This window comes from Myxine glutinosa, chromosome 4, assembly GCF_964187855.1.
Source record: "Myxine glutinosa chromosome 4, kmMyxGlut1.1, whole genome shotgun sequence".
NCBI classification, from domain to species: domain Eukaryota; kingdom Metazoa; phylum Chordata; class Myxini; order Myxiniformes; family Myxinidae; genus Myxine; species Myxine glutinosa.
Genome location: NC_136264.1, coordinates 176654431 through 176673315, shown reverse-complemented (window position 1 = coordinate 176673315; position 18885 = coordinate 176654431). Strand labels below are relative to the sequence as shown.

The 18885-nt window shown below is 46.3% G+C and overlaps 1 protein-coding gene across 1 annotated transcript in view; it reads right to left on the bottom strand.

Annotated features, from left to right (window-relative positions):
* Positions 1 to 346: 346 nt before the first annotated feature.
* LOC137425504 (cystine/glutamate transporter-like) overlaps positions 347 to 18885 on the bottom strand; it is a 97858-nt gene continuing 79319 nt past the window's right edge. The window contains exons 11-12 of the mRNA XM_068114008.2: positions 9531 to 9708; positions 347 to 4676 (exon numbers count right to left, since the gene is read on the bottom strand). Of these exons, the coding sequence (XP_067970109.1) occupies positions 4612 to 4676; positions 9531 to 9708 (243 nt within the window). The 3' untranslated portion in view covers positions 347 to 4611. The remainder of the gene's footprint in view (positions 4677 to 9530; positions 9709 to 18885) is intronic.

The following is an 18885-nucleotide window of genomic DNA, read 5'->3' as shown; positions in this document are numbered from 1 at the left end:
GTACGGCCTTACCTGACCGTCATTTGGAACTTCTGAAGCGAAACACTCACTTGCTCCATAATGACCTCGTGGCTTGGAAAACGTGTGCCAAAACGAATGAGTTCACAACCGTCTCACAACAAACTAACTGCTGTTTAAGGCAAGAATGGACTCAGTGTGGTTTTGTGGTCAGATGAAGAGTCATGGGGATATTTACGGTTATGCTACATTCCTGATGAAGTTTATTGTCATTTCTTTCTCCGCTAAAGCCTGTAATGAGCTTTAATGTGGTGCTGTATATTTACTTTAACATAGCAATTTGCTTTTTCTTTTGGTCACGCAAGTAAAATAAGCATTCAAAATTTCCAAATAATCCACTTTATTCTGTAGAAATATGCATACAATAATTTAGCACAAAAGCATTTTACACCTTATATCTGCGGTCTACTACAATTGTGGAAATGTACAGTTTTATAGAAAAAAGTAATTGTAAGGGACTATTTTACCTATAAAGTTTTTGAAAATCAATACAATTCGGGGCATACGTGAATGCACCGTTACAATGTCAGGATATATACTCATGGGATCCTCAATTTGCAGGAAATGCGTTCAGTTTGCAAAAGAGTTTGGCCATTTTCTTCAGCATCCCCTCCGACGTCCTCAGCAGGTGGAGTTGGCACAATAAGTCCCTCAAGAAAGTACAGAATTAGTTACTGTCTACAAAATGGATAAATAAAGCATTTAAATATCTGTCCATGTTGGCCAAACTATTGGAATGCAAGTTTCCGCAATATTGATACGGCATCAATTGAATGGCCTTCTCTTTGTCTATCGCCCTTGGGCAAGTCTGTGAAGTTCATAACGACCACATTTGAAGGCATGTGCAGGCATGGCAAGGAATGATAGACAGGTGGAGATTTCAGTAATTTTAACACCCTGAGGAATTTTTGTTGTAAATAAACTAAGGGTGTTTTTATGACAGGTCAGCCACCCTGAATTTGAAAATCGCTGTTACCAAAATATATTTTCATGTTAAAGACCCAAAATGGCATATCAAAGACCAAAAGTCCATTTTACAAAATAAATACACCAATACAATGAAATCTAACACTTGTAAATTTTCCAATTCATGTCATTTCTACTATGGTTAGAGCTTAGTTATATACATACACAAAATAAGATTCCAAGACATTGATATTTGCTAATAGAGTCTATTGTATATACAGACTTGGCATTTAATATGGAATATTTTTTTTGTGGGGGTGAACTTACTTTTCAAGATGACTTAGAACCAAAAGTTCATTGGAATTATGTTGAAATTATTCTAGATTTTGTTAATGTGACCTTTAAAAGAAACAAAAACCACATTTGACATTTCGAAACAAATAAATTGATCCTTGAAAGTGATGTAAACTGATATCGAACTCAATTCACGGACAGTACTGTGTTAAACTTCTGTACGTTTTCCAGAAGTATCTCTTTATTTTGCACATCAGCCAAATTTTTTTCAACAAAAACAAAAGCTAAATTATGACTGGGATTACGGACAGTAAAATTACAGTTCAGTACTTCGTGTCACCCCCACGAGCATTCAGGAGAGCATGTACACGTCGAGGCATGCTGTTCACGAGATTTGCCAAGGTTGGGACAGGAATCGCTTGCCATGCAGTGACAATAGTCTGCTGCAATTCACGCACAGAGGTCGGCTGCTGGTCCAAGTGGTCGATTTGACACGTTAATTCTGCCCACAAGTTCTCTATCGGATTCATATCCGGGGACATGGCAGGCCACTCCATATGCTCTACACCACGGTCAGCAAGAATGTGTTGGATCATGCGAGCACGATGAGGCCGTGCATTGCCATCTTGGAAGACAAAGTTTCCTCGAAAGGCTGCAAGAGCAAATGGAAGCAATGTTTTTTCCAGAATGACCCTGTACTTGAACTGGTTCAGGTTTCCATTCAGAACAACCAGGTCAGTTTTGCCCCCTGCATGAAAAGCAGCCCAAACGGTCACCCCACCACCTCCAGCTTGGACTCTTGGCACTATACAATCTTCGCTGTGGGCTTCATGCACTTGTCTGCACACTCGGACGCGGCCATCTTGACGATAGACCAGAAATCTACTCGTCGCTGAAGGTCACGTGATTCCAGTGTCCTGGCTGCCATTGACGGTGCTCTCTGGCCCACTGCAATCGGCGCTGGCTGTGTTGTCTGGTCAGGCGTGGCTTTCTCAGGGGACGCCTGGCACGATAGCCTGCTTGAACCAGTCGTTGGTTGACTAGCCTTCTGGATGCAGGCACATTTGTCAGTTGCTGCCACTCAGCCCTAAGCCGATTAGCTGACTTGGTATGGCCATTGCAGACTAACCGGTGCAGCTGGCGATCATCTCTCCTTGTGGTTCTGCGTGGACGTCCTGGCCTCCGTATTGGAGTAGGGACACCCCTCTGAGCATTTCGTTTCAGGATCTTTGACACCTGACCTTGAGTGATGCCATACTGCCGATCAATAGCATGCTGTTTCATGCCAGAATTTCGTAAAGCCACCACTCCATGACAAACAGCATTGTCAAGTTGACGGACCATCTCCAGAGGAAGCGGCAATAACTTTTGGAGACGTGCAGCAGTTGATTTCCACTAATACAGAACGCAACAACCCTTATATACCCGATTGTGAAGCCAATCCTCAAATGTACCTGTCCTTACATTTTGTCACGCCACCTGTGATATAATCCTGTTATTGACTTCTTGCTGCGAAAGACAGTCAGTGACATGGTTCTTTCAACAAAGACATCACCGAAGGGTAAAAGAAACTCACCAGATTGATATACTGAGTTCAGAAAGTAAACCCAAGAGAAGAAAAAATATATATTCCATATTAAATGCCAAGTCTGTATATATATATTAACCTTAGAAAAAATATATTAGCATTAGCATTCGTACGTCATTTCGAAAGTCACGTATTGCACCACTGGACGGTACATTTCTGAATCATGGTAGACCTTGTCTCGATTGATTGATTGATCACCTCGCGGTACATTGCAATTTCGCAATTTCACATAGCTCGGTTAGTTGAAAATGCATCGGTCTCTCCTATTCATGCATGCGGAGCCCGGCTCATCGCTATTGCACGAGTGCAGAACATTTAGAATTTCCAGCACATGCAACATATTGTCGTGGAACCAGTTTTGCATTGGCATACGTCAGCATTTCTATTCAGCCGTCTAGGCTGGCACTGAGCTTCATCTGAATGGGAATGTGTTTCCCTTCTTTGCCAAGTGTACATCAATTGCCACTCGGCATCGGATGGTTTGGTTGTGTACAGTTTGCACGTACGCAAACCATGATCTGCCAGTGTGTCCGCATTATGTGTGCACCTAAGGACATCACTCGTTGCTTTCAATGCTTTCGGTTTCTTTGCTTTACAGAAAAGGAGACTGGGTGCCTGGTTGCATGTATCCGCATAATTTGGCACATTGTAAGCTATATGCACACACATTTGTGTCATCCGGAGGCTGCCTTATCAATTTCTTGGACGGAAACATTGCTCAGTCCACCTTGTTCTCTGAAAGGGCTGTTAAGTTGGTCTAGTTAACTGACAAGGGGACAACGCGACTTTCAATAACACGTCGATTGGACCTAGTTGTCTTGATCTTTCTTTTGGTGCCTTGATGGAATCTCTTCTGTATCAATTGAGAATGATATCAACCCTTTCATACCTAGCACTTCCTGATTTAACCCTTCCATTGAAACTATCCAACAAGTCCTCAAAGCTTTTGCATTTTTCTGGCTTTCCCATTGCAATTATTTGTACTTGGCCATCTCTGAGCAGACAAGATATACCTTGGCCATCTTCAGCAGACAAAGAAGTACCTTGGCCATCTCTGAGCAGACAAGATATACCTTGGCCATCTTGAGCAGACAAAGAAGTACCTTGGCCATCTCTGAGCAGACAAGATGTACCCTGGGGATTGATTCTTGCTGGACACTCTCAATGCAACCAGTTCGACATTCAGGAAGAATCGCCTTGGAAGGAGTTATCATCTTGTTTAATAGCATATGGTGACCCCTGATTCAGTATATGGGCGATCACTGATCTACAGGTGTAAATCAATGACCAGTTTGTTGATTTTGATGTTTTGTTATAAATAACGATCTTTGACATTTTAACACGAAAAGAGACATTTTGGTAACAAAACAGATTCGGATCCAGAGCTATCAAATTTTTCTCAAACTATTTGTTACCAGTTTGTAGAAAAAAGTTTCTCGAGGACATTTTCTAGAGGCGTTTTCTGAATTTCCCATCTGCCTATGACAAAGAGTTCAAAGATAAAGTAATGTTGTGCATTTCTAAGATGGCAGCTGCTGCAGACTTCAAGTCTAGGCTTTATCCAAAACTACCGCAGTCACTATAATTGTCTGCGTCCATACTGCTTCTTTTACGTGCCCCTAATGGTACTACACAGACGTACAATGTAATCTGTGACGAGGCTTTGGCTTGGACAATGATAAAATTCAACCTAAAACCCTATATAATTATCTGGAGTAAGACACTCTTGGCAAGGCAAGTAAGAACATACACATCGTCTGGCAGATATAACGAATAATGTGGGGTGATATTCTTCCGAAACACCATCAGTAAGTTGTTGCTTCTTGTGGTGTCACTTGAAGCAGGAACTGCAACACGCGTGTGATTCGGCCTGCAAAATAAGGAGGACCAGTGCAGAGTGCAATACAGTAAAGTACAGTGCAAAAAAATTTATATATATATATATTTATATAAAATATAGAGTGCAGTAATTTAAGAATAAGATAAACCTCCCGAGATTCAAAATTCAAAGCTGCACAAATTAGTAAGGGATAATCTAAATAACCGAATGCAACACAATCAAGCTGTTATCATTTTCAGCAATAAAAATTAGTAAATTGAGTGAGAGTCTTTCCAATTTGGAAAGCGTAAAGGATGGTATCATGTATCACCTCTGTAGCTACTGGTGATGCCCATTTCCGACAAAATGATATCTGAATATGCTGGTACCCCACCCAACAACCATATACTATCTGATAACTATCACTGGTGTCAGTTCATGCAATTTCATTTTCCCCTCATCAACAGTACATTAGGAATCTTCACAAGTGAATAAAATTATTTATGCGAAATTAAAAAGGCAATGTAGGGATGACAAACTACAGTCTAAAAAAGGTCCTAAACAAGATAGGGATGATGTTGGTTTAAAGAGTAGTTAACAGTATTGCCATCACATAACAATCCCTACATCACTGCCTCCAGACTATTGTCTAGGGCTAGGCCGAGCTATAAGTATTAGAAACTCCTATATTTCATTTCTGCACAAGTATAAGAAGCTCCAATATAATTTCAGGGACTTCTTGCAGCTTCAGTTGTCTTTCCTACTTTTCTTTTTTATCAACTTAGAGTAACCAATCACAAATGGAGATGATTATAGAATGCTGTTATTAGAGATGTCCATGCAATTTGTAAGAAGTTGATGATCATGTACTGATATTATGACATTGTACTCAGCTGCTAATTTGTAGAGTGTCATTATGTGGCAACACTACAGGAGTAATAAAGTAAAGCTAGTAATACAAGCTACTTGAAGCAATAATATAATTGATGAAGTGGAAATGAGGCAGTGATGTAGGGATTGTTATGTGATGGCAATACTGTTAGCTACTCTCTAAACCAACATCATCCCGATCTTGCTTAGGACCTTTTTTAGACGGTAGTTTGTCATCTCTACATTGCCTTTTTAATTTAGCATAATTTTTTTTATTCATTTGTTTCTGTTGTTTCCCTCTAACCAATAGGGTGGGGACAGAAGGGAGGGGCGGAGCCTCTCGAGAGGAATTTATGCACTGCCGGATGTTAAAGACACTCTCATAGGTGAGGGCGAGACTACCGGAAGTAAGCTGTAACACGTGCCCCTTTGTGGTTTGTTTTCAACGTATCCAATCACATGACTGTTGTCGCGAAGGGTGCACTAACCGGAAGTTACGTAGTTCCGCGGGCGCCTATTGGGCATATACATAAGGAAACTAGGATCTTTATATTTTAATATCAATTAATTGACCATTGACCACTCAATTTGATGCAGTATGCCAAAACAAAGATGAAAGGAACACTAAATGTCAGTTCAAATACCGTATTTATTCAATTCAGAATTCGAGTGGATCCCCTGTTCAGACTGTTCTATACGACGGCCTCAGTGATGCGCCGACGTAGTGAATCTGCCGCCGAGAAGCAATGACTTGAGATGGTTATTGATCACGTGGTTCGCTTTTGCCTTGACCCGTGACTGGAGGGTTCGTGATCAAGTGCCCCGTGTGCGGTGTATAGCACTGGTTCCTCGCTATTATTATATTTTCATAAATAGAACACTGAAAAACAGGGCGTTTCCCAAGGCATGATATTTCTGCTGATATTATTTGATCCCACATAACATTATCACGCATAACGCCGACACAGAGGCAAATGTGTCTAGCGGCCCCGCCCCCATCAAGCTGATTGACCGTCGTAGCCACGCCTATCCCGGTCCTAATCTTTCACAAAGGAATGTGGTTTTGCGTGCTTTTTAGTCAGGTTCACTATGTTAACAAATATAATTTCTTTCAAAATTTTGGTAGATTAGCAAAACTATACATTTTTGGAATCTTCAGAGCATGGAGAATCTGAAAATCAATGTTGGCATTTGCACAGACACCTGCATGGCCGCCATTTTGGATTTTGAAAATGGCCGCCATAAAATACATTTTGCGCGATCTCGGCTTCTAGTCAACCTAGAGACTTCATTAAATATGCTAATCCTATGTTTTCTGGGTCAAGGAATCCAATAAAGGCCTCAAAATAGTGCTCAGGATTATAGAAAAGCAACAAACAAAGGTAATTGGAAACCATTGTCTTTAGATTTGTGATATAACTGTATTACATTGTGGCGGTTACCTTATGTGCAGGTAACCGCATGTGGCGGTTACCTTTTGTGATTACCTTATTTGGGCATAATACACGTGCACGGGCCTGTTGGACTTGTGGTTGTGCGGACGTGACGCACGTGCGGTTGCCGGAGCCACGCCCTCTGAAGAGGGCTTTTGGCTTTATATAAGCGTGCCGACTTCCGTTCGAGTTTAGTGTGCTGGATCTTGCTGTTACAATAAACCGTCTTCGAACCCTACGAATGGCCTCGTTCTCTCGCCTTCCGCGACCCCTAAAACATAATACATGATATTGCAAGTCCTTTGAAGTTATAGGTTGTTATAGGAAGTTATAGGTAGTATCAGATTGAACTATAAGTCCTATACCCAGGATCTACGAGGTCTATACCGTTCAGGAATATGCTTTTACAGATCTTCATCACTGTCCTGAGTGTCATTTTCGCAAAGGTGTCTACGCAAATGTAAACATTAATTTTTGGATTCCTCATGCTCTGAATATTCCAAAAATGTATAGTTTTGCTAATCTACCAAAATTTTGAACGAAAAAACATAGTGAACCTGACTATTTCGTGAAATCCTTTCACGCTATTAGAATTACAATACCAAAGGATGTTGCAGAAAGTAAAACTCTGTTGGATGGTAGCAGAATCATTATTATTGATCGAGGCAGCTTGGAAATATGCTGTCTGAAGAATATTATTATGAACGACAAATGAAATCCCGGGTTTGGCCGATCTCGTTTTGCTCTTCATTTTGCTTTTGCCATCGTCTGGAGAACTGAAAAGGGATCCCTACCTCGACAATCAGTTGAACAGACCAGATAGGCTCTCATATGTAGTTTAAGTGACTTTTTAAAGAACATACTTCAACTTTAGTTTTGTATGTAGCAGATGGGACCCACATTTTTTTCCACGCCATCCCTACATAGAGAGTTCTAGCGTACTCTGATTGGTAGAATATCCTATGCCAAGCTCATCAGTCATCATTATTAACCTGTGTACATGAAGCAAAAAGCATGGTTAAGCAAGTGATTCAGGTCCATTCATCTGTCCATCCGTCTTATCAGTTTATGATCGAGAAACAACTTATTTAAAATGTATGTTATATTTTGTTCATGAATCAGAAGACAAGTCTGTGGTTTTAATAGTACTCCGGCTCCAAATTCGTCCCATTGTGAATGCACAGAGAATGAATGAATATGAATGATCGTTTTGAGGCCATTTTCCCCGCTAGAGCGGGGGTTAGCCTTGCGGGCCCCATGACAATCATGGTTCCCTGGTTGAGGCAATGTTTTTATGGCCGGATGCCCTTCCTGACGCCAACCCTTAGTCGCCTCTTTCGATGTGCAGGGATACGGTGTACCTATTCTAAACCGGGGTACACACCGGGATCATTCATCCCAGCAAGCTGGTACTCAATTTGCCGACCTCGGAAGGATGACAGGCTGAGTCAACCCCCCTGGCATTAATTCAGCGATCGACCGGGATTCAAACCCAGGATCCTAGGATCCCAAGCCGGCACCCTAACCGCTAAGCCAACACCAGGCTTACTCACAGAGAGTGAGATAATATTTTCACTCTGTCTGCGTTCGTGACAGTCAAATAAAATTGAAAATCATTCTAAACAGGAAACTTAGGGTTTTTAAGGATGTTATAAAGGATACAAACAACAGGCATGAATAACTCATGTAACGTGTTGGACAGGGTGATGTAATACACACTCCGTAAATGGCAGAAAAAACCTGGAATTTAAATTGAATCCTCTTTAAACCAGTAAAACCTCTCTAAACCTTTATTTAAATTAAATTATATATTTTTAACACTATAGAACAAAAATCGCTTTCTTCATACTTCCAGTAACCTCCAGTTTTGCAGTAATTGGACATGTTCCATAGGGTGGTGTATAAGGGTGAGGTACAAGTCTGCTTCATAGCGCTAAACCTCCGGATTAAAAAAAAAAGGATCTTTAAAATGAATGTTTTATTTAAATTGAAGTATAGACTTCAACACTGCATGGGGTATTGTGTTCTATGAACTCTCCAGTTTAATTTGCACCATGTGGCTGGGGTTGCACCAGGCCCATTCTATGCTGGGAGTGCAGCTGTCCTGCGGATGCAGTGCCCTCTGTAACTTGAAGCAGGAATTTGGAACTTCTCCAGGGCTCCTGGCGATATCTCACTTCCGCTTTGCGAAGTACAATACAGCATGAGAACTTTAAAGTTCACCAACCTAAGTACTAGCAGAAGGGACACCCAGTTTAATCTCCCTCCTACACTATATTATGCTATATATAGTATGCCCATATATGTCCATATATGACATATGTATAGATTATATAGTATAATTTATACATATGTCCTATATCGCATGCATTGGTGAATGGTGCTGCATATGAAACATCATGCTCACAGTTTATAGCTGGGCTGAGGTTCAAATCCAGGCTTGACATTATGAACGTACCTACTTCCAGGCTGTCCTGCCAGCCTTGTACCATGCTGAAGGCTTGCTTTTATTTTTTCCTTCCTGAATGTACATCATGCAAATCTACCAATCAACCACTGGAGTAGAAGCACACGGCTGGCACAAACCATGTTGGAAACATACCTGAAATCTCATTGGTGAGCCGTGGCTTGCACTGCCAGATGTGCAGAACATAGTAGGCAGGGATGCCCGTCAGCATGATAACACAGCCAATGCCAGCATTGACAGGATCAGAATAGAGCGACAGGAAGACAATGACAAAGCAGGACAGCGAGAAGAGTATTGGCATGAACAGGGGCACCTGTTGGGAACATAAACATTGCAAATCGCAGATCCCATGGCATATTGGCAAATAATAAACAAGATTCTCATGTGTTTTCTTTTTCATACACCAACTGCAAGGATTTATACTTTGATGGGGAAAAAAAGCAAGCAAAGGCAAATATGAGTTCCCTTTCAAGGAGCTTCAACACAGGAGGAGGCCATTTGACCCATCAATCCTGCACAATGGTTGCAAACCTATGGTTCAACATTTACATGCTCTATCCTTTTAAAATTCAAGCAAGGAAGCAGAACATACCATTTTTTGTGAATGACAATGCCAGGCCAGGGTTCGAACCACCCACTTCCCAGCCTCAAAATATACACTCTGATACATCCTCATTTCAGTGCACCATCATTACCTTATACATCATTTCAGTGCACCACCATTACCTTATACATCCTCATTTCAGTGCACCATCATTACCTTATACATCATTTCAGTGCACCACCATTACCTTATACATCCTCATTTCAGTGCACCACCATTACCTTATACATCCTCATTTCAGTGCACCACCATTACCTTATACATCATTTCAGTGCACCACCATTACCTTATACATCCTAATTTCAGTGCACAGTAGCGGCTACCGCTGGGTTTTCACAATCGCCTTGCACCTATCAAGGACGCGGAGCGATCACCATGCCGGGCTCGTCCAGGACGCCCGGGCAGGCCCGCGCTCAACTTGCCAGGCCTCGGTCGGGACGCCCGGGCATGCCCGGGCATACCCGGGCAGGCTCGCCCTCAACTTGCCAGGCCGCAGCCAGGACGCTCGGCCACGCCCCCTCTCGCCTTTCCTGGGCAAACGCTCCGGGATAATGTGTGTATATATATTGCTGCCCGATAAACAGGCTTTTCAGAGTACCTGAGTGTTTTGTTTGAATAAAGCAACTCGGACGAATTCCAGCTTTTTGTCGCGTCCATTCTTCCGATCGACGTGGGAGCCCGAGCTCCTTCATTGGTGACCTACCGACATGGACACGGCAGTGGCCATTAAACTGCCTACCTTCTGGGAGGCTCACGCGGCAGTTTGGTTCGCACAGGCGGACTCCCTGTTCGCCCTGCGAGGCATCACGGCCGACGACACCCACTTCCACCATGTGGTAGCAGCGCTCGGTTCAGCCACCGCGGCCCGCGCCCTGAGCCTCCTCGAGAGTCCGCCAGCCGCTGACAAATACGGCGCGATTAAAAAGCTTCTCCTCGACGCTTTCGCCCTCCCATCGGCGGAACGCGCACGGCGCCTGCTCGACCTGCCCGAGCTCGGCGACACGCGCCCTTCCGAGCGAATGGACTACATGCTTTCGCTGCTCGGCGAGCACTCTCCGGCATTCCTGTTCCGGGAGCTGTTCCTCCTTCAGCTGCCTAGCCCGGTACGCCTCGCCCTGGCAAGCACGACGATCACGGATCCCCATGCCCTTGCCAGGGAAGCTGACAAGATCTCCGCCGCAGGCCAGCGCATCGCAGCAGCGACCTGGGGCCCACCGCCGTCCGACGCAACACCCATGGCGCCCGAGCACCCGGCACGGTCGACGACCGAACTGCCGACGCAATTGGCGGCCGCTACACCGAGCCGACCACCTCCAGCACGACGACCGGGGCCTCCACCTGACCAAGCGTGGTGTTACTATCATGCCAGGTTCGGACAGAAGGCCCGGACATGCCGACCCCCGTGCACCTTCGGCAGGCCGGGAAACGGCCGGGCCGGCGTTCATTACCAGCCATGAGCGCCGGCCACACGGGCAACTTACTGTTCATCACGGATAAAGCGTCCGGACGGCGCTTCCTGTGCGACACCGGCGCCCAACTGAGCGTCATACCCGCCTCTGACCAGGACAGGCAGTCCGCGGTTTGCGTCCCCTCCTTGGTTGCGGCCAACGGATCGGCCATCCGCACCTTCGGCCCGCGCAATGTCACCCTCTGCTTCGGCGGCCAACGCTTTGCTTGGACGTTTGTAACCGCAAACGTGCCCATGGCTCTGCTAGGCGCCGACTTCCTCTGTGCACACGGACTGCTGGTGGATGTCCATCGGCGTCGTTTAATCAACGCCGAAACCTTCAGCTCCCTGGTATGCACATTGAGCAGCTCCGCGCCGACCGAGCTGGCATGCGCCCTCCCGGCGGCAAACGAGTTTGCTCGCCTGCTCACGGAGTTCCCGGCCCTCACGCGGCCGACGTTTTCGGCCGTCGCAGTACGGCATGGGATCGAGCACCACATACCAACCACGGGCCCGCCGGTCTATGCCAGAGCCCGCCGCCTCGACCCAGCCAAGCTCGCCGTGGCCAAAGCCGAGTTCGAAGCTTTAGAACACCTCGGCATCGTGCGGTGCTCCGATAGCGCGTGGGCTTTGCCACTACACATCGTCCCAAAGCCAGGGGGCGGCTGGCGCCCATGTGGCGACTACCGCCGCCTTAACGACGCTACCACCCCCGACAGGTATCCGATCCCGCACATCCAAGACTTCTCCGCCCGTCTGGCGGGACGGGTCATTTTTTCGAAAATTGATCTCATACGGGGATATCACCAGGTACCTGTCAGGGCGGCCGACGTCCCTAAAACGGCAGTCATCACGCCGTTCGGCTTATTCGATTTCTTACGGATGCCGTTTGGTCTCAAGAACGCGGCTCAGGTGTTCCAGCGCTTGATGGACGACGTGCTGCGTGACCTGCCGTTCCTTTTCGTTTACCTGGACGACATCCTCGTCGCCAGCATGTCCCGGGCCGAGCACCTCCTCCACCTCCGAACACTGTTCGGGCGCCTCAGCGAGCACGGCCTCATCGTCAACCCGGCCAAATGCCAATTCGGCACGACGGCCGTTGATTTTTTGGGCCACCACATCACCAAGAACGGGGCCGTGCCGCTGCCAACCAAGGTCGAGGCCATCACCACGTTCCCGCGTCCCCGCACCATAAAGGCCCTGCAGGAATTCCTGGGAATGGTGAATTTTTATCACCGCTTCGTGCCCCGTGCTGCTCAACTCATGCGGCCCCTCTACGAAGCCCTCCGGGGCAAGCCGGCCAAGCACGACATCGCCTGGTCTGCAGCAATTGACGCGGCCTTCCAAAGCTCAAAGCGGGCCCTTGCCGACGCAACACTGCTCGCTCACCCGGTGCTCAACGCTCCCATCGCCATCACCACGGATGCCTCCGACTACGCGGTGGGCGCCGTACATGAGCAATGGGTGAACGGGGTTTGGCAGCCACTCGCTTTTTTCAGCCGGCAGCTCCGGCCGAACGAGCTCAAATACAGCACGTTTGACCGTGAGCTCCTCGGTCTACACCTGGCCGTCCGCCATTTCCGCCACCTCCTGGAGGGCCGACCCTTCACGGCGTTCGTCGACCACAAGCCGTTGGTTTACACAATGGCCAAGGTCACGGAGCCGTGGTCGGCCCGCCAACAGCGCCACCTCTCCGCCGTGTCGGAGTTTACCACAGACATCCGGCACGTCACTGGCAAAAACAACGCCGTGGCCGACTGTCTTTCCCGGGCCAGCGCAAACGCGGTCCACCTGGGCGTGGACTTCGCACTTATGGCGGCGGACCAAACCACCGACACCACGGTGCAAGCCCTCCGGGCAGCGGACACGGGCCTCCGCTTGGCCGACATCCCCTTCACGGACACTGTCCTGCTCTGCGACGTCTCCCAAGGCCAGCCTCGCCCCATCGTGCCCGTCACCTGGCAACGCCGCATCTTCGCCTCCCTCCACGGCCTTTCCCACCCGGGCCGGAAAGCTTCCCAGAAGCTGGTGTCGGCGCGATTCGTCTGGCACGGCCTTCGTCGGGACGTCCGCGATTGGACCAGCACCTGCACAGCCTGCCAACGGGCCAAGGTCCACCGACACACCCAGGCCCCGCTGGCACCTTTCACCGTGCCCGAACGACGTTTCAACCATGTCAACGTGGATCTGGTGGGCCCCCTCCCCCCATCACGGGGGTTCACATACCTGCTCACCATGGTGGACAGGACCGCCAGGTGGCCGGAGGCCGTTCCCCTCGTCTCCACCACCACCGCCGACACGGCGCAGGCTTTCATCGCCACCTGGGTCGCCCGCTTTGGCGCACCGGCGGACATCTCGTCAGACCGCGGACCACAGTTCACCTCCGAGCTGTGGGGCGCGGTCGCCCGCAACCTGGGGGTCAAGCTCCACCGTACTACGGCCTACCACCCCCAAGCAAACGGGTTGTGCGAGCGATTCCACCGCTCCATGAAGGCCGCGCTCATGGCCGGCCTTCAAGACGGCGGTTGGGCCGACCGGCTGCCGTGGGTCCTTTAGGGCCTCCGCACGGCCCCCAAGGAGGACCTCCAGGCATCCACCGCCGAGCTTGTCTACGGCCAGGCGCTACGCGTCCCGGGCGAATTCGTGCCCGACGCTACCAGTCCCTGGTCCGCAGCTCACCAGCGCTCGGACCTCCAGGAGGCCGCCCGACGGTTTGCCCCCGTGCCAACATCCCACCACAGTGACCCCCAGTCCTACGTCCCCCCAGCACTTCGCACAGCAGAGTATGTTTTTGTGCGTCACGACGCACATCGGGGGCCACTCCGGCCGCCGTACGACGGGCCCTTCCGGGTCCTGCGACGGGACGACAAGTCGTTCGTCATCGACATCGGCGGCAGGTCGGACCGGATTGCGGTGGACCGCCTCAAGCCGGCGCACGTGGACGTCGACCAACCACCACGGGTGGCCCTTCCGCCGCGGCGAGGCCGCCCACCGTCCACGGTGCCCCCCACTCGACCGCCCACCACCACACCGGACCCCCCCCCACGACCCGCCAGGGGTCGCTTCGGCCGGGTCATCAGGACCCTCCTCAAATTGACCCTGCCGGTGCAAGTCGATTCTGGGGGGACGTGTGTAGTGGCTACTGCTGGGTTTTCACAATCGCCTTGCACCTATCAAGGACGCGGAGCGATCACCATGCCGGGCTCGTCCAGGACGCCCGGGCAGGCCCGCGCTCAACTTGCCAGGCCTCGGTCGGGATGCTCGGCCACGCCCCCTCTCGCCTTTCCTGGGCAAACGCTCCGGGATAATGTGTGTATATATATTGCTGCCCGATAAACGGGCTTTTCAGAGTACCTGAGTGTTTTGTTTGAATAAAGCAACTCGGACGAATTCCAGCTTTTTGTCGCGTCCATTCTTCCGATCGACGTGGGAGCCCGAGCTCCTTTAGCACCACCATTACCTTATGCATCCTCATTTCAGTGCACCACCATTACCTTATACATATTCATTTCAGTGCACCACCATTACCTTATACATCCTCATTTCATGCACCACCATTACCTTATACATCCTCATTTCAGTGCACCACCATTACCTTATACATCCTCATTTACGTGCACCACCATTACTTTATACATCCTCATTTCAGTGCACTACCATTACCTATACATCTTCATTTCAGTGCACTACCATTACCTATACATCCTCATTGACGTGCACCACCATTACTTTATACATCCTCATTTCAGAGCACCACCATTACCTTATACATCTTCATTTCAGTGCACCACCATTACCTTATACATCTTCATTTCAGTGCACCACCATTACCTTATACATCTTCATTTCAGTGCACCACCATTACCTATACATCCTCATTTACGTGCACCATAATTTTCACCCAATTGAGCTGAAATTTTAAGAATTTGCATATTGGGTCACAGAATTGGTTCACCAATCAAAAGCTAGAAGCCAATTGTTGTTTTTAGATCTAAAGGTGAAGGTTGCATAAAATCATCAATTTTCATTTTGTATTTTGTTTTTTTAACTGTTTTCGTTAATTTGAGCATACGGAAGAAGAAGTGTCTGAATAGAAATGGACGCCGGGCTTTGCATTTTCAGATGCTTTCTAGTTATCATTTTAAACCTTGAAGTTATATAGTTTGCTTGTGGAAACTCTCATAATTACCATGGACAAGATAAATCGGGAACTACACATTATTATCAAAATTATTTTGGTCGTTCAGAATTATGCAGGGCAATTAATGCACAATAACTAAATCTCAAATAAGGTGCTAGTTTGCCTTTGCCAACAAGCATTGCTCCGACAGTGGCGAACACTTCATATGAGATTTAATTTATCTCTCTGCAGGAGTGGAAGGTCTGAACGTCTGTAAAGCGTCTAAAATGCGCCAATGTGTTTGTTTTCATCCGCAGCTCAATGTAATACTGCTCTCCCCTCTGGGCTGGTGCTCCTGCCTCACACCTAGCTCGTCTTCACGCTGTTGAAACCAAAGCATTCAGAATCATTGGAATCTCCCGCGATGAAGCTAACTCCAAGGGCCTCTCACTCACTCACCGCAGGCAGGTTGGTGGTCTTTCCGTCTTCTACCGACTCCTCTCTGGCCTTGCCCCCCCAGCTCTCTCTGGGCTCTGTCCCGCAAATATTCCTACAGGTCGCACAAGATCTGCCTGCAACCCTCTTATGGTCAAACTGCCAAAATCAAGACTCTCTGCTCACCTTCACTCCTTCATTCCTCTTTTCTCCCGCCTCTGGTACAAACTCCCTCACTCTCTTCAATCCCACTCCACCCTCCAGGTCTTTAAAACAGCTGTTCACCACCATCTCTTATCTTCCCCCATCCAAAACCTTGATCTTTTCTACCCCCGCTAATTTCACCCCAATTCCACTTTTTTGAAATACCAACTTCTGTCCTGGAAGTCCTTGGTGTCCTTGTGTTTTATACTTGTCCCTCCCCCCCCCCCTTCCCACGCCTCCTCCCCCCAAGCCCTCTCCCTTCCACACATCTCCCTGCTCTCAAATGTTGTGTTTGTGTGCTTCCCCTTCTCTCCCCATCTTGTTTTCCGCTCCCTCTTTTTATATATTTTGTTTGTCTGGTTGATTTGTTTGTGAAGTAAATGTTAGCTCTTTCACGAGCCTCGATTCAGTATACACAAAAAAAAAAAAAAAAAGGTCTAAAGGGGTCTAAAGAGTCCAAAGGTCGAAAAGGTATGTAATTAATGGACGTAATTAACAGATGTAGTCATGGTCCATTAATACATAATTAATAGACATACTCACGGTCCAACGCATGTTCAAACAGTACGTACTTTGTAGACGTACACACATTTCAATAGTATGTAATTCATATACAGTATGTCCTCACATTGCATTCGTACATAATTAATGGACAAACTCATGTTCCGATAGTACGTAATTAATAGATGTACTCACATTTCATTAATACGTAATTAATAGACGCACACACATTGTACATTATCTATCTATAATTCCAGTAATCTCTGTGTGTTTGTTTGTTTGTACGTTTGTTTGTCTGTGACCGCTGTTTCTCGACAACCACGGGTCCGATATACTTTAAACTTGCCAGGTATATTGCTGGGGACCCGAGGATGTGCCTTTTCAAGGTTTCATATTAATCGGACAATTACTTACCGAGCTATGTCCAAAAAACGATTCAACCAATCAGAGAGCAGCGAGCTATCGCGTGTGCCGAACGTGGCGAACACACTCTGCCTCGGATGGCACATTTGAGAGCGTATTCATTTATTTCACGTTTGCAAACTATGTTGGCGCTATGTTGGCGTTAAACTATGTTTTAAAACTAATAAAAACCATTTCATGTAAATAGAGGGGGGGGGGGGGGGGGGGATTGTCACTGTACTCGCAAGCCGTTCGCCGTTCGCTTTGGCGTTGCGAATGGACCAAAACATTTCATGAACCAAACCATTTCATGTAAAGCGTTCGCCGTTCGCTTTGGCGTTGCGAATGGACCAAAACATTTCATGGACCAAACCATTTCATGTAAATAGAGGGGGGGGGTTGTCACCGTACTCGCACCCACGTACCCACGTACCCACGTACGGGCATTGCACCCACGTACGGGCATGCCCTAGTCTATCTATAATTCCACTAATCTCTGTGTGTATGCGACCGCTGTTTCTCGACAACTACCGGTCCGATATACTTGAAACTTGCCAGGTATATTGCTGGGGACCCGAGGATGTGCCTTTTCAAGGTTTGAAATTAATCGGACAAGTAGTTACCGAGCTATGTCCAAAAAACGATTCGACCAATCAGAGAGCAGCGAGCTACCGAGCTATGGCGATTTAGCCGTTCGCCGTTCGCTTTGGCTTTGCGAATGGACCAAACCATTTCATGTAAATAGAGGGGGGGGGGTTCTACCGTACTCGCAAGCTGTTCGCTTTGGCTTTGCGAATGGACCAAACCATTTCATGTAAATAGAGGGGGGGGGGGGGATATAATTTTAGATATATATATAGTACGGGCATGCCCTAGTATATGTAATTAAGGGACACACTCAGTTCTAATAGTATGTAATAAATAGACACTATACAGTAAAGCCAGTCTTTTGACCTACATATTTTTAACAAAACTTTCAGATAAGGATTGTAATAATACAACAAATCCGGATCAAATAAGTAAGCAAATTTGCCAACATAAATCAATTGCTTCTCGACAGTTACATTGTCTTAATGGCCAAATAAATCGACTCTGTGCAGATATTTCCATTTCACAGGACAAACCACCACAGAGTCAAGAATAGAGTGCCCTGGTGTTGTGTAGTTTGGTGTTAATGGAAACCAATACCTCACTATCAATGCAATTGATTACATCACTATTAACACCAAATATTATTAATATAACTCAATTCTATAACCCAATTTTATTTAAAAAATAAACAAAGAAAAACCTTCCAATGCTACATAATCAATAGATGTACTCATGTACCATTATTACCATGTATCATTAGCATTATTATTTACTATTAATTATCATTTTTGTCATCATTATGCATCATTATCAGTATCATTATATATCATTATTATTATTATCATTATCATTATGTATTATTATTATCATTATCATTGTCATTTTAATCATCATTATTATTATCATTATCATTATATATCATTATTATTATTATTATTATTATTATCATTATTATCATTATCATTATGTATTATTATTATCATTATCATTGTCATTATTATCATCATTATTATTATCATTATCATTATGTACCATTATTATCATCATTATCATTATGTACCATTATTATTATTATCATTATGTACCATTATTATCATTATCATTATGTACCATTATTATTATTATCATTATGTAGTATTATCATTGTCATTATTATCATCATTATTATTATCATTATCATTATCGA